Consider the following 12,431-nt stretch of genomic DNA (forward strand, 5'->3'; position numbering starts at 1 on the left):
GCACCTTCATCCTAAGCCATTCAAAGGTTTGAATGTTGCCTGGTTTTACTAAGTACATTCACAAATTGTATCTGGTGCCACCAGCCCACTCTGAGTCAGACTTTCCAAAATCCAGTCCAGTCAGTCCCGAATGGAAGGGTCTTCCCACACTACATACTAAGGGGCCGATTAGGATTGCGGTTTTTCCGCATCCTCCGGGCCGGCGGAAGTGTCCGCTGGCCCGGAGGATGCGGAAAAACCGCTGCAGAGCCTTCAAAGACCCCCGCCAGATTAGGATGTCTGGGGGGTCAGGAAGACCGTCCGCAGCTTTTCCGCCGCGGTCGCCTTCCGACCGCGGTGGAAAAGCTCTAACATGGCTGGCGGTGTCTATCAGACACCGCCTGGCACATTAGGATGTTGGCGGTCCTATGCCTTTCCACGGCGGCATTTCCGCCGTGGAAAGGCATACGGTCTTTTCTTTGGGGGCCCATTGCGGGCCCCCAGGGGTGAAGGGGGGGTGGGGGTGCACATGGGGGTACCTATGGTACCCCCTGCCTTTGCGTGCACGAAGCGGCAGGCACCGCGCGGTGCCTGCCCCTTTGTGCATGCAAATGCACTGCTTTCATTTTCTGACATTGCGGCGGGTGCTGCTTCAAGCAGCACCCGCCGCAATGTTAAAAATACAGGATGTGACCGCCAGGGTGGCGGTCACATCCTAATTTGCACAGAGGGGCCGCCGCTGCCCCTGCGGACGATACCTCCGTCCGCCATCCTAATCGGCCCTTTAATTAGGACTTCACATATTGCAAAATGGGCAATATTGAACATTTTTCTCAATCTACGTGTAAAGCACGATTTCCCTATAAATATTATCCAAATCTGGTGGGCAAATGAGCCAGAGAAATTGACCGATTTTGTGCCTTGTGTTTGTATGGCTCTTCGTGGCCAGTAAAACCGGGGAAACACATGCAACACAGCCAGGCAGTTCATGGTTTGTGGGCATTTGTTTGGCTGCATCCCGCCAATGACAAACTTCTGCTTACTCTTTACATGAATGTCTTGTGCTTTTTAACAGGATGTTGCACTGCTATGAACTGTTGTATTTTCATGATGTACTTGAATTTTGATGTTAAATATACAACACCAAGAACAAGAGAAACACTTTAAGAATGTTAAATAACAGTACTACTCGAAAGCAAGAAATAATTTCTGTTTTATAATCCAATGGATACAATAAACGCCAAATGCATACTGGTTAGCATCATGGATACGCGTTTAAGAAGACTGACTTAGCTCCATCCCAAGCAATTACACATCCGATAACATACAAAAGAATACACAAGCATGAGCATACGCAGAGCACCCAATGCAAGAACACTCCAAGGTAGACAAACACAAATCCAACGTGTGTAGTATTAAATGTGGTGAAGTACCTTTCTTCTCGCCTGTAAAGGGCACCATCTCTTCTCTGTCCTTTTGCTCCAATGCTTCTTTTTCCAAATATGCCAGGAGGCGCTCTCGGTCAAAGGATGATGATGCTTCCTTTGTCGTCTGATCTTTTTGTCGAAAGCCAGCTGGCATGAGTGAATTCTGGCAACAGACATGCAGAAGTATTTAGGTTAACATTTTAACTTACAACCTTATTTTAAAAACTGGAAACTTTCTATCAGCGTTTCTCTGTCAGTCTCCATCACTCTTTCTATTTCAGTTTCTATTAGTGTTCCTATCTAAGTGTTCACCTCACCCTCAGATGCAAGCTGTTTATTAGATGTTAGATGGATCTCAATTCTATGATCTACCATCTGTCCCAAATTGCCATATGGAAACATACCGCATTCATATATTTTCAAACTGTACACATCCCAAGCTTGCAACCACTGGCTGCCTGACCTCCTTTAGCCTGAGTTTCTGGCCTGGACAAAGCAGTGAATATAAAATTTGTCAGATTTTCGGAAATTGTTACCCAAAACATGAGTTTTCTCCAGTCTTTCTCTAACAAGAACATATCCCTGCAGAGGCTTTGCCATCTTCTGTGTGCTCCATTGAGTACAAAGTGTGAGGGTTTCAGCCAAGAGTTGGTTTCGGAAGGGAATCCGCATGGATTGACCCACTAAACTCCAGGGACTGCATTTGATGGGGCAGCTTCCATGGGGTGACTGCAGGTTCTGGGTGCAGAATCGATCAGTAACCATGGAAACCTACTGACCCCTGTCATTTCTGAAAACTAGGGAAACCAGTGTGATGTGGTGTGTGTGAATCCCACTATGCTGTATTATCTACAATAGCACCCTGCAAATGCAAAGTATGGGTAAAAAACTATTTGTGACAGAAAAATCCAGAGTAGGTGGCAAAGGACCTATATAATATAGGCGTCCTGTGTACACCCTTTCATGATGTATACATAGGTAATAAAGACACTCCAAAGATTATAGCCATAATGAATACTATAGAAATATTGTGGCTGTCTAATGAACCTGTCAAATCCCAGTCAAGATGACACAACACATTATATTTATACCAGTAGGTGTGAGTGAGGGTCAGTGATTGTGAAAGTGAGAGTGAGAATCATTTGTGTGTAAGTGAGAGTGAGTATGAATCAGAATGAGTAAACGAGAGTGTGGGTTAGAGTGATTGAGGGGATGGAGAGCCAATGAGACAGAGAGTGAGTGAGTGTGAGAGTGCTTGTGAGTGAGAAAGAGTGTGTTTGTTATAATGTTTTATGCTTGTGAGTTTGTTGCTGGTCATTGCCTACTCAAGATCATTCTTGGCTTATGGGGACACTCAAGATAAGTTTTTCTGCCGCCGGCATATTAAATGTAATTATTGTCATAAGGGAGGGCACCCATTAAAAAATGTAGACCCTGACATACTGGTTGGAATTCTCGCCAAACTGGGAACTCCTATGGTAAAATGATCATGCTGGCATACCGGCAACTATAGCACATTGGGGGCGAGAGATCTTGGCAGAAGGAGGCACCTATGACAAACATATTTTAAGAGACAGGGCCACAGAGTATTTTAAAATCCCAGTTCGGGCATCCATGAAGAGCAATAACAGTTCAGATGCGACCAGCAAGCAGAAACCATGCTAAGTTACAAGTAATGTAAAATCACTGGTGCTCAATACTAATCAATACTTTCAAATCAAACATGGCAAATGTCATGGTGAATCCCAGACTCTGACCAAACATCACACAGTAGATATGGAATGAATCAACTTAGTCTTTATCTCATACACAACTGGCAGACAACACCCACGTGAAATCAAAAGCACTGAAGCCGATATCCCATTCTATTTTTCAGTTTTTGGGTTGTCTCCACGAAGCAGATCTACCGTCACTGTGGGACACACACTGTGGTGCGCATGGCGAGCCCGTGTGTTTGTATCTAGGAGGTGCTCTTGATGGATGTCCCTGGGCCATGTTTTTCTTGGCACCTTTTGCCCTCTGTAGAAGAATGAGATCACATGACTACTCCCATGGCCAGACTTGTCATGGGTTTACTTGACATGTTTAAGTGTTTACAATAGCTAGGCTAAGTCTACATATAATGAGACTCTTTGTTTTGATTGCACAAATCTCACCATTCAAATAAATACAACATGAGCTGAAGAACTTCAAGTAAATGTTTGCATAAATAAATTGCTTTACAATTGGCAGTGCCCAGTTTCTTCCACCTTTCAGAGACGTTGAAGCACAAAAAAGATTGGAACGAAATGACTGAAACAGAGCATAGGACGAGATATTGAAAGACAAGAAATCAGAAAACGTCCTAACCCTTACACAGGATTCTCTAAAGCTATATGTGCCAGGCCACTTCTCACTTTTCTAGAGATCTGTTTAAAATTAGTGACTGTTTACTGTTAGCTTGCCTGAAGTGAAGTAGCCCCAAAATGCTGTAAATTTTTCTTCTCCACCACTCAGTAGTATACCTTCAACTTAACAAACTGGCCTCTGGCATACTGTCCTAATAAGGTATCGCTGCTGGTTACAAACAGGAGCTGGCACAAGATATAGTAATTTAATAACATGTTCTTTCACTGGGTTACATACTGGTAGCTGTAGAAGCAGAAGAACATGCCATCTGACATTTCCAGAAGTAAACTTTGAACGCATGTAGGACTGTGTTATCCAAGGAGGCCTATTGACTTCTAGGATGAGAGACAGCGTAGTTGTAAATTAGCATGTGACTCATCACTAATCTGGGTGAGCCATCGTGGATATACTGTTCCAACCGCTGTAAACTGGTTTACAACACTTCTGATTAAACCTATATGATTACTGATCACTGCGAATTAAAAATGTTAGCACCTCTTCTACGTTTCTTATTTAAACCATGCAAGAAGTGTAGAAAAGGGAGACTGATGAGATAGCCCTCCAGTCCTACAAGCAAGCCTTAACTTACAACTGAGCAAAAAGAGGGGACATATGGGAAAGTGGGGAGGGGGTTTGCAGTTAACTGGTGCGTTGCAAGTTGCTCCATGGAAAAAGGTTGGAGGACCTGACCTGAGCATACCAGTTAGTAGCTGGCTTGGGAATGCATTGTTGACATAAACGAGCCTGGAGGCCCTCGCACAGAATGGTGAAAGAAATCTAACTTTTAAACCACGGATAGCTGCATCATTATAAGAACCCACACTCATTCCATATTATGATTTACTGAAACAGCCTAGACTTGGTGTATATGTCTTCATCCATGTGAGTATCCCAACAGTAATACTTAGGTATACATTTCCCCATCTTTTTGTACTATTCCTGGTGCCTATGTTGCATCTTCAAACTGGCTGTTCTGTGGATGTTTTCTACTCTGTCACTGTTCTTCTGCAGATGTGGAAATTAGAAGGAGCGCAGTAGCCCAAGTGAGCCCACCCCACTGTTTGTGCTGTGGGAGTTCATCATTTTAGTCTATTACCTATGTCTGACACGAGGCACCACAACATTCTCTTTCCTCCTCACCCAAAAGTTCTAACCTTCCCAACCCTCACTGCTTAATCACCCGGTCACAAAACTCTGACGTTGTTCAACAATTAGACCTCAACCCAACATTTGATATGATGTGCAAGATTCACAAAGATTTTGCTGTGACTTACTCTTGTAATACTCCTGGCTACCTTTGGAGATTCAGGAGCAGAGCACGAGAAGTACAGGAGTAGCTCATCCCTGCATAGAGCAATATCTTTGTGAACCATGTTACAAATGTGTCATGCGGACCTACCATGAATATTTAATATATTTAATTGAAAAAGAGTTTGATTTCGGGTGCCAGAGATTTACAAACACGTGTCAGTGTGCAAATAATTGGCATGCACATTATGTACTAAAGGTATTATGACAGTCCTATAATTGCCTTTAACTAAAAATAATTCTGTACCATTATTTCGAGATTTTTTTGTCACTTTATCTGCATAGTCAGGATAAAATTCAATTTCTGTTCAGTTGACCCTTCATATGATCTTCCTATAAAATGCGCAAATCAGAATTTATATTTTTAATAACAGAAATGAACGTTACACGCTGCTGTGATCAGTTTCAACAGATGTTACTTTCTGTCCTACATGTTTCAGCAATGAACTGTGGAAGATACGGGGCGTATCCCTGTGAAGAATTAAATCCAAATGGTAGGGTAAGTAAATATAAGTAGCATATAGATAGTTGGCATACCAATAAGGAAATTATGCCACTCTATAATCATAAATCTACAAAGCAGTCCCTGCAGGTTCTCCAACTATTTTATACACTTTTCATTTGCCCGTAAGAGAGTTTTGTGGGACATCATAACCACGATATTGCTTGGTGTACCACAATACATGTTTGCAAGAAGCATTCCCCGTAAGCGAAAAAACACCTTGACTTGCAGCCCTGTCGCATGGTATCTCACCTGTGCCCTCTCCTCTGGGACCAAGCCGCAAAGGTAGTTAGTGTGAGAAAAGGCAGACCCCGGCCAGTGCAGGGAGAAAGCCCCGTCTGTCTGAATGGAAGGGCTGTACGACCTGTAGAGGACATAAAGAACCAACTCCTGTTTCAAGGAGCCCCTACCTGGTGAAGGAGATCAAAAAGGATCACCGAGAGAGAAGAGGCCTCCGAGATCAGCATGCTTTATCAGATCGACAAAGTACCACGAAATCGGGAGAAGGAACATTGGGACTGGTCAAGAAGAACCATGTGGAGAAAAAAAAAACGAAGTTCTATGTGTATTTATTTTTATTTGCCTTTATGACTCAAGATTTGAATCAATATCAATACACCTTCTTTTTCAACCTCAAGCAAGGCTGTCCTTTTAACAAATTGTTTAGGTTTCCATATACTGAACCATATGGAGATTTGCAATCCAATTGGTAAAGTATAGAGAAAAGTAAAAACGTTTATTTAGCTCGAAAAAAGTTAGTAAATATATTTTTATGTTGGGCTAAGATGAAGGGTGCATTTTGAAAACGTTCCCAGACCTTCTCAGCCATCCACTACCATCCTGCCACCTCTCTTCCCCATGCTGCGTGTATTTCTCTGCTTTGCTCTCGCCAAGGCCCCGGGCCGCTGAAGACGCAGTTGCGGCTCTGCATTTTCGCAGACGGAGACCGGGCTACAGTGAACGGGTCCATGAACATGATGCCAGCCTCAAGGGCCATGGTGAGACCAGCCTGCTAAACGAACCTAAGACAACAAGTGCTTGTCAATACGCAATGATGGCGGCAGGCACCTTCAAAGCAGTTAGGTGCTTATATTCTAGAATGCTCACTGAGACGATACTGCCATTAGCCACTTTGAAGGGGAAGTGGGAGGCAGACTTGCAGAAAACCATCCCTGAAGCAACATGGCGACAGATAGTGAGGAGGGCCTGGAAGAGCACGAGGAACGCTAGGCTGCAACTGGTGCACTTTTATATCCTACACCGAGCGTACTTAACTCCAGGGAGGGTGAAGACATTTTTTAAAGTGGAGGATGCGGCATGCCCCAGATGTAGGAGAGCAGCGGTAGAACTGATGCATATGCTATGGTCGTGCCCCGAAGTGAGTCAATACTGGAAAGTGGTGGGGGACACACTAAGGGGCTCATTAGGATCGTGGTTTTCCCGCATCCTCCGGGCCGGCGGAAGCCATTGCCAGCCCGGAGGATGCGGGAAAACCGCCGGGGAGGCACAAAAGACCCACCGCCAAATTAGGATGGCGGTGGGTCTCAAAATCGGTCCGCAGCTTTTCCGCCACGGTCGCCTTCCGACCGCGGCGGAAAAGCTCTAACATGGCTGGCGGTGTCTATCAGACACCGCCAGCCATATTAGGATGGCGGAAAACTGATGCCTTTCCGCGGCAGCTTCTCCGCCGTGGAAAGGCATACGGAGATTTCTTTGGGGGCCCGTTGCGGGCCCCCAGGGTGACGGGGGGTAGGGGGTGCACATGGGGGGTACCTATGGTACCCCCCTGCATTTGCGTGCAAGGAGCGGCAGGCACCGCGCGGTGCCTGCCGCTCTGTGCATGCAAATGCGAAGCATGCATATTTAACCTTGCGGCGGGTGCTGCTTCAAGCAGCATCCGCCGCAATGTTAAATATTGAGGATGTGACCGCCAGGCTGGCGGTCACATCCTAGTTGCACTGGAGGGACCGCCGCTGCCCCTGCGGACGGTCCCTCCTCCTCTAGGGTGGCGGACGGACGCCATCCTAATGAGCCCCTTAATGTGGTAACAGAGAGGAAGGTCGAGTTTGATATGGCTACCAGTGTCCTACATTGGTTCCCTCACACTCCTAAGAATAAGAAAACTAGCAAATTTATTGACATGGGACTCATATTTGCAAAGCGCGAGATTACACAACACTGGAAAGCGACTGGGAGCCCCAGCAGCCGTAGGTGGCGGACCGAACTGACCAAATGGGCCAGTAGCGAAAGCACACTAAAGTATCAGCAGGCGCGCAGGCTCCAGAATGATAAAATGATGGAAGCAGCAACAGCGTGGGAACTACTAGTACAGGCTTTACGGGACCATGAGGCGCAGGATGGAGATGCAGGTTTGATACCAGTTGGGGTAGAACCCTAGACCATCCCAGGGCATCAATTGTGAGGACTCACGCATTTTCCTGGGCACAGCTGAATAGGAAGCACACTTTGGTGGCGGACGTCAGTAACGGATTGGGGGAGAGGGGATGGGAGACAGGGGTTAGATAGAAGCATGTTGGGGAGAAATAATTGAAGCCTTGTTTATATGGCATGTTGATTGTAAGAACGGTGGTATTCTGTGTAGCATTTCTAGGAGATGAGAGTACTGTCAGTTTTGTATCGCTTACGTATGTTTTGTGCACAAAATCCAATAAACTACGTTAAAAACAAAAACAGCCTGCCCTGAGCCATCGATCCTGTCGTGCGACTTCCAGAGGGTTTTGCAGCCAGCCAGGCTCACTTCAGTGTGGCGTGCGGGCCCCTGGGACCTTGCAGTAGGATAGCTTTTGTGTTGGAGGCAGAAGGTGAAGCCTCAGAGTGTGCAGCCTTTACCAAAGGCACCCACACCCATGCAAGGCATTATTGTGCTTAGTGGGGACGGCCTGGACCTGTCCACGAAGCTCGGCGAGGTGCCCCCCCACCCTCATGGGGCTGGGGGTGACTGCAAGTGTGGTGTGGACCTCCCGACTGCTCGTTTTATCACCTTCCAATTCCTGGAAACCGGGGGGTGCCAGGATGTTTATTCCCCTCTTTGACCAGTCCTACGCAGCACTGAAGCGGACAACAGTTGCCTTGGCAAGCGATCAATGCATGGGAGTAGGTGATGACCGAAGTGATGATGGAGATGAGGGCCACCCACGCGGGGAGCACCATACATCCTTCAAGTCACTGAGGGAAGGCCGAGGACTGGATGCATGGGCCCCTGGCTCTTCATGCTGCCTCTTTACCACTTTGGGGCAAGCGAGCCGGGGGCTGTTGTTGTCGCTCCATTCTTAGGGGGTACTGTTATTGCTGAACTCACTTACACCTGTTGACGACTGGTTGGCATCGGGCCTGAGCCATCCTCAAAGAGGAGAGGGGTGATGGCAGCGGCTGTACGGGACCTCATTGAAGGATCCACTGGTTTTGTACCCCCCTGATGGCAATGGGGGGACCTTGTGAGGGGCTGGTTGGAGGAACAGTGCTCCTTGCGCCACCATGGGCAAGGAAGAGGGGCCACAGTCGCATGCCTAGTCCAAGGTCAATCAGCACACTACTCCCTCTGTGGAGCCACTGCAATCGGCTGCAGCAAACCATCCCAGGGGGTCCCAGGCTCCACTGATGTAGCAACAATTCTGCAAGCGATCCAAATGTCTCGTGAAGCAGTCAAAACAAAAATTGGGGAGGTGGGAGTGGATGGAACCCTCCTTCCCCAGGACCTCCATAATGTGGCCAGGAGAATCACAGAGACAGAGGGTAGGGTACGACCCTGGAAGACACCATGGCTGACCTTAAAATGAAACTGACCAGGCCTTTGTCCACCAAAAGCCTGGTGTTGAAGACCAGAGCGAAGGATGCGGAAAACCTATCCCTGTGAAATAACCTATATTTAGTGGGATTTTCTAAAGGGGTGGGGACCCCGAACCCGGAACCCTTTTTGAAGGGCTGTACGAAGTTATGGGTCATGGAGGATGCGCTGTCTCAGTGGTTCATGGTGGAGCGTGCTCACTGTTGTCTCGACAAACGTACTCCTATGGGAACACTGCAGCACCCCGTAATTGCCAGACTATTAAATTACTGGGACCGTGACAGCATACTGCGTGCGGCACGCACACAAGGGGCTTTACACTTCCAATCCACTCGTGTCATGTCATGGTGTTTCCTGATTACACAAAAATGATCCAGAAGGAGGGCACACTTTTGGATGTCTTTAAAACAAAACTGAGAGAGAATTCTTTGCAATACATGCTTCTACTCCCAACAAAATTGAAGGTGGTCCACAAATTCCAATCTTTTGAGAGCCCAGAGGATGCACGGGAGTGGATGGCACAGCAGTGAGAGGTCTGCTGTGATAAACCCCCCAGCTTCCGCACCAGGTACCAGGGTCCAGGGACATTGGAACTGAGGCAGAGAACAAAATCCAGACGGTGGAGCCTACGGTGCAGGTACTTCCCAGACTCGTCAAACACTAATCCTGACCACCCTGGAAACTGGAAATCCATGGGTGGTCCCCCCTGTCTCCTCAAGTAGATCAATATCAGCCACATAGTGCTATAGTGAGATTGATCTACTTGGCTTTTGGCTTTTGGTGGTGACAATTCCCAAAGGGACTAATGCCATGAAGGGAGATAGGCTAGGCAGTGGGTCTATTCTGTGCTGTCCCTTAGACTGGCGTTGGAACGGCGGTGACTCACATGTGTAAGCTCCTTAAGGAAGCGCTCAATGAGAAGAAGGCAAGTGATCCTACAAAGGAGGAGGTCCACCTCTAATGTCCTGTCATGTATGGGTGGTAGGTGTTTCGTTTGGGGGGAGTTGGGGCGACAGATTATTCTGAGGTAGAAGTGTGGAGTGGGGGGCAGTTGGGAGAATTTTCATTATTTCCAGTTATTGACTGTTATGGTTCTTCACACTATTTTCTCTGCAACCATATTTGCACCCTGTCTACATACACGCCACTTCAGGCACTTCCTCCCTGCAACAGACCTCGTTGCTAATTGAACTATAGTCCCCATGGCTAGATTTCATGTTATGTCCTAGAACGTTAATTGCCTCCTCAACTACATCAAGCGCACAGCGGTTCTCAGGGTTCACCAAAGCCTCGCCCCTGAAATATTGCTGCAGCAGGAAACCCACCTGTTGGGTTCCAATTGCCACTTTCTCCATAGATTTGAATATGTCCGGGACTTCCATGCGGGGTTCAACAGGAGATCCAGGGGGCACCTATTCTTCTCCATAGGCACTTCCTGCTAGTGGTGGCACGCACTCTCTATGACTCGAGTGGTTGTAACATGGGAATCGAAGCTTGCTAGAGGAAAAACTTTATAACATCCTATGCACTTATGTACAACCTCAGTCGCAAGCGCAAACTTTTGACACACAAATGGGATTAGTGGTGAGTCTGACACCTGGGGTCACGATCATGGAGGGGTGGAATTTTATGGTATACTGGACCCAGCAAAAGATACATCAGCATTCCCCACAAGGCACCATATAGAGCCGTCCAACCTACTAAGGTCGTGGATGGTCTTCCTGGGCCTCTGTGATGTTTGACACCCAACAGAGAGACGCTATATGCACACCTCAGCCAATGCGAAAACCTTATCGTGTATAGACCTCCTACTTCGCCTAGCTACTGACATCCTATATACAACAGCTGCAGGAATCCTTCCAAGAGGGATTTTTGACCATTCTTCGGTTACTCTAAGGATCAGATTCCTTGGGTACTGTAAGAGACAGATATGGCGCCTTGAGTCCAAGAGTTGGAACTCACTCCACCCGAGCATTAGAAGAATTTCATCCACTTCAATATTAAAAAAAGAAGCTAAGACTTTTCTCATGAGCAAATTCCTTGCATAACAACAGTAGACCAGACTCCGTTAGGATACTTTCCTGTTCACATACTATGATAATACTAATCGATCTCTTGTAGTCATTAGAACATGTGTATATGTTTTTGTAAGCACAAATGCCTCTCTCTCAAATTGATTTATGCTTGTTACTTTTGCTTAAAGGTCACTACAAATCTGCTGCTTAAAGTTGAAGGCTATGTAAATGTGAAGCGCTGTGATACCCTATCCGGGTCATGTCCGCGCAATATAAAACACTGAATAAATAAATAAATAAATACTCTTTTAATGTTTCGATAGATGGGCCCAGGATTGCGGGTGTATCCTTTTAATTCACTTTTATTCTGAAGGTAACCTATGCAGGGCTTAGATGCTTTTAACTGTAGTTAGTTGGAAGGACCTTGAAACTGAATGAGGTGAAACATGAACCTAGATTATAAAGAGCTGTGGTATCCATTTTTGTCATATACCTAGCATGGTTGGTGTCACAGTAAACAGAAACACAACACCTCTCAAATTTCATTTATTATTTTGCACTTCTCTGTTACATATGCGCTGGTCTGTTGTGGCACATGTCTTACTTTATTATACAGGATTGCCTTTTGCATATACTTGGATCAGGATCACTGCTTGGCAAGAGGAGGCCAAGTCAATGTAACTGACATCTTTATCTTCTTATTGCAAAATCATCACAGTAGGAGAGCAACGGGGAAAATATTTTAACATTCGGATTGTGGAAGCTGGCAATGAATTGGACTCTCAGCTGGAGTACATCAGTGTAGGATTAACCTCAGGCTTTTTAGGCTACTGGGACAAATGTAGGATGTACTGGTGATGTGCATCTAGCTGCCTACAAAACAATTGCTAACGGATAAATCGGTTTAGAAACAGTGCGTACACTATAGGTGACCTAAGTGTCAAAATGCGAAGAGTATTTAATAGGGGCAAGAAACTCAGAGGGCCAGGATAAAATGGGTGACGCCA

At 46.3% G+C, this 12,431-nt stretch overlaps 1 protein-coding gene across 1 annotated transcript in view; it reads right to left on the minus strand.

Annotated features, from left to right (window-relative positions):
* The window catches only part of LOC144826224 (tropomodulin-2-like), a 322,058-nt gene that overhangs the window by 203,399 nt on the left and 106,228 nt on the right, over nucleotides 1-12,431 (minus strand). The window contains exon 3 of the mRNA XM_078684601.1: nucleotides 1,413-1,569. Within this exon, the coding sequence (XP_078540727.1) occupies nucleotides 1,413-1,569 (157 nt within the window). The remainder of the gene's footprint in view (nucleotides 1-1,412; nucleotides 1,570-12,431) is intronic.

The sequence above is a fragment of the Lissotriton helveticus genome, chromosome 3_2 (genome assembly GCF_964261635.1).
Source record: "Lissotriton helveticus chromosome 3_2, aLisHel1.1, whole genome shotgun sequence".
In the NCBI taxonomy this organism is placed as follows: Eukaryota; Metazoa; Chordata; class Amphibia; order Caudata; family Salamandridae; genus Lissotriton; species Lissotriton helveticus.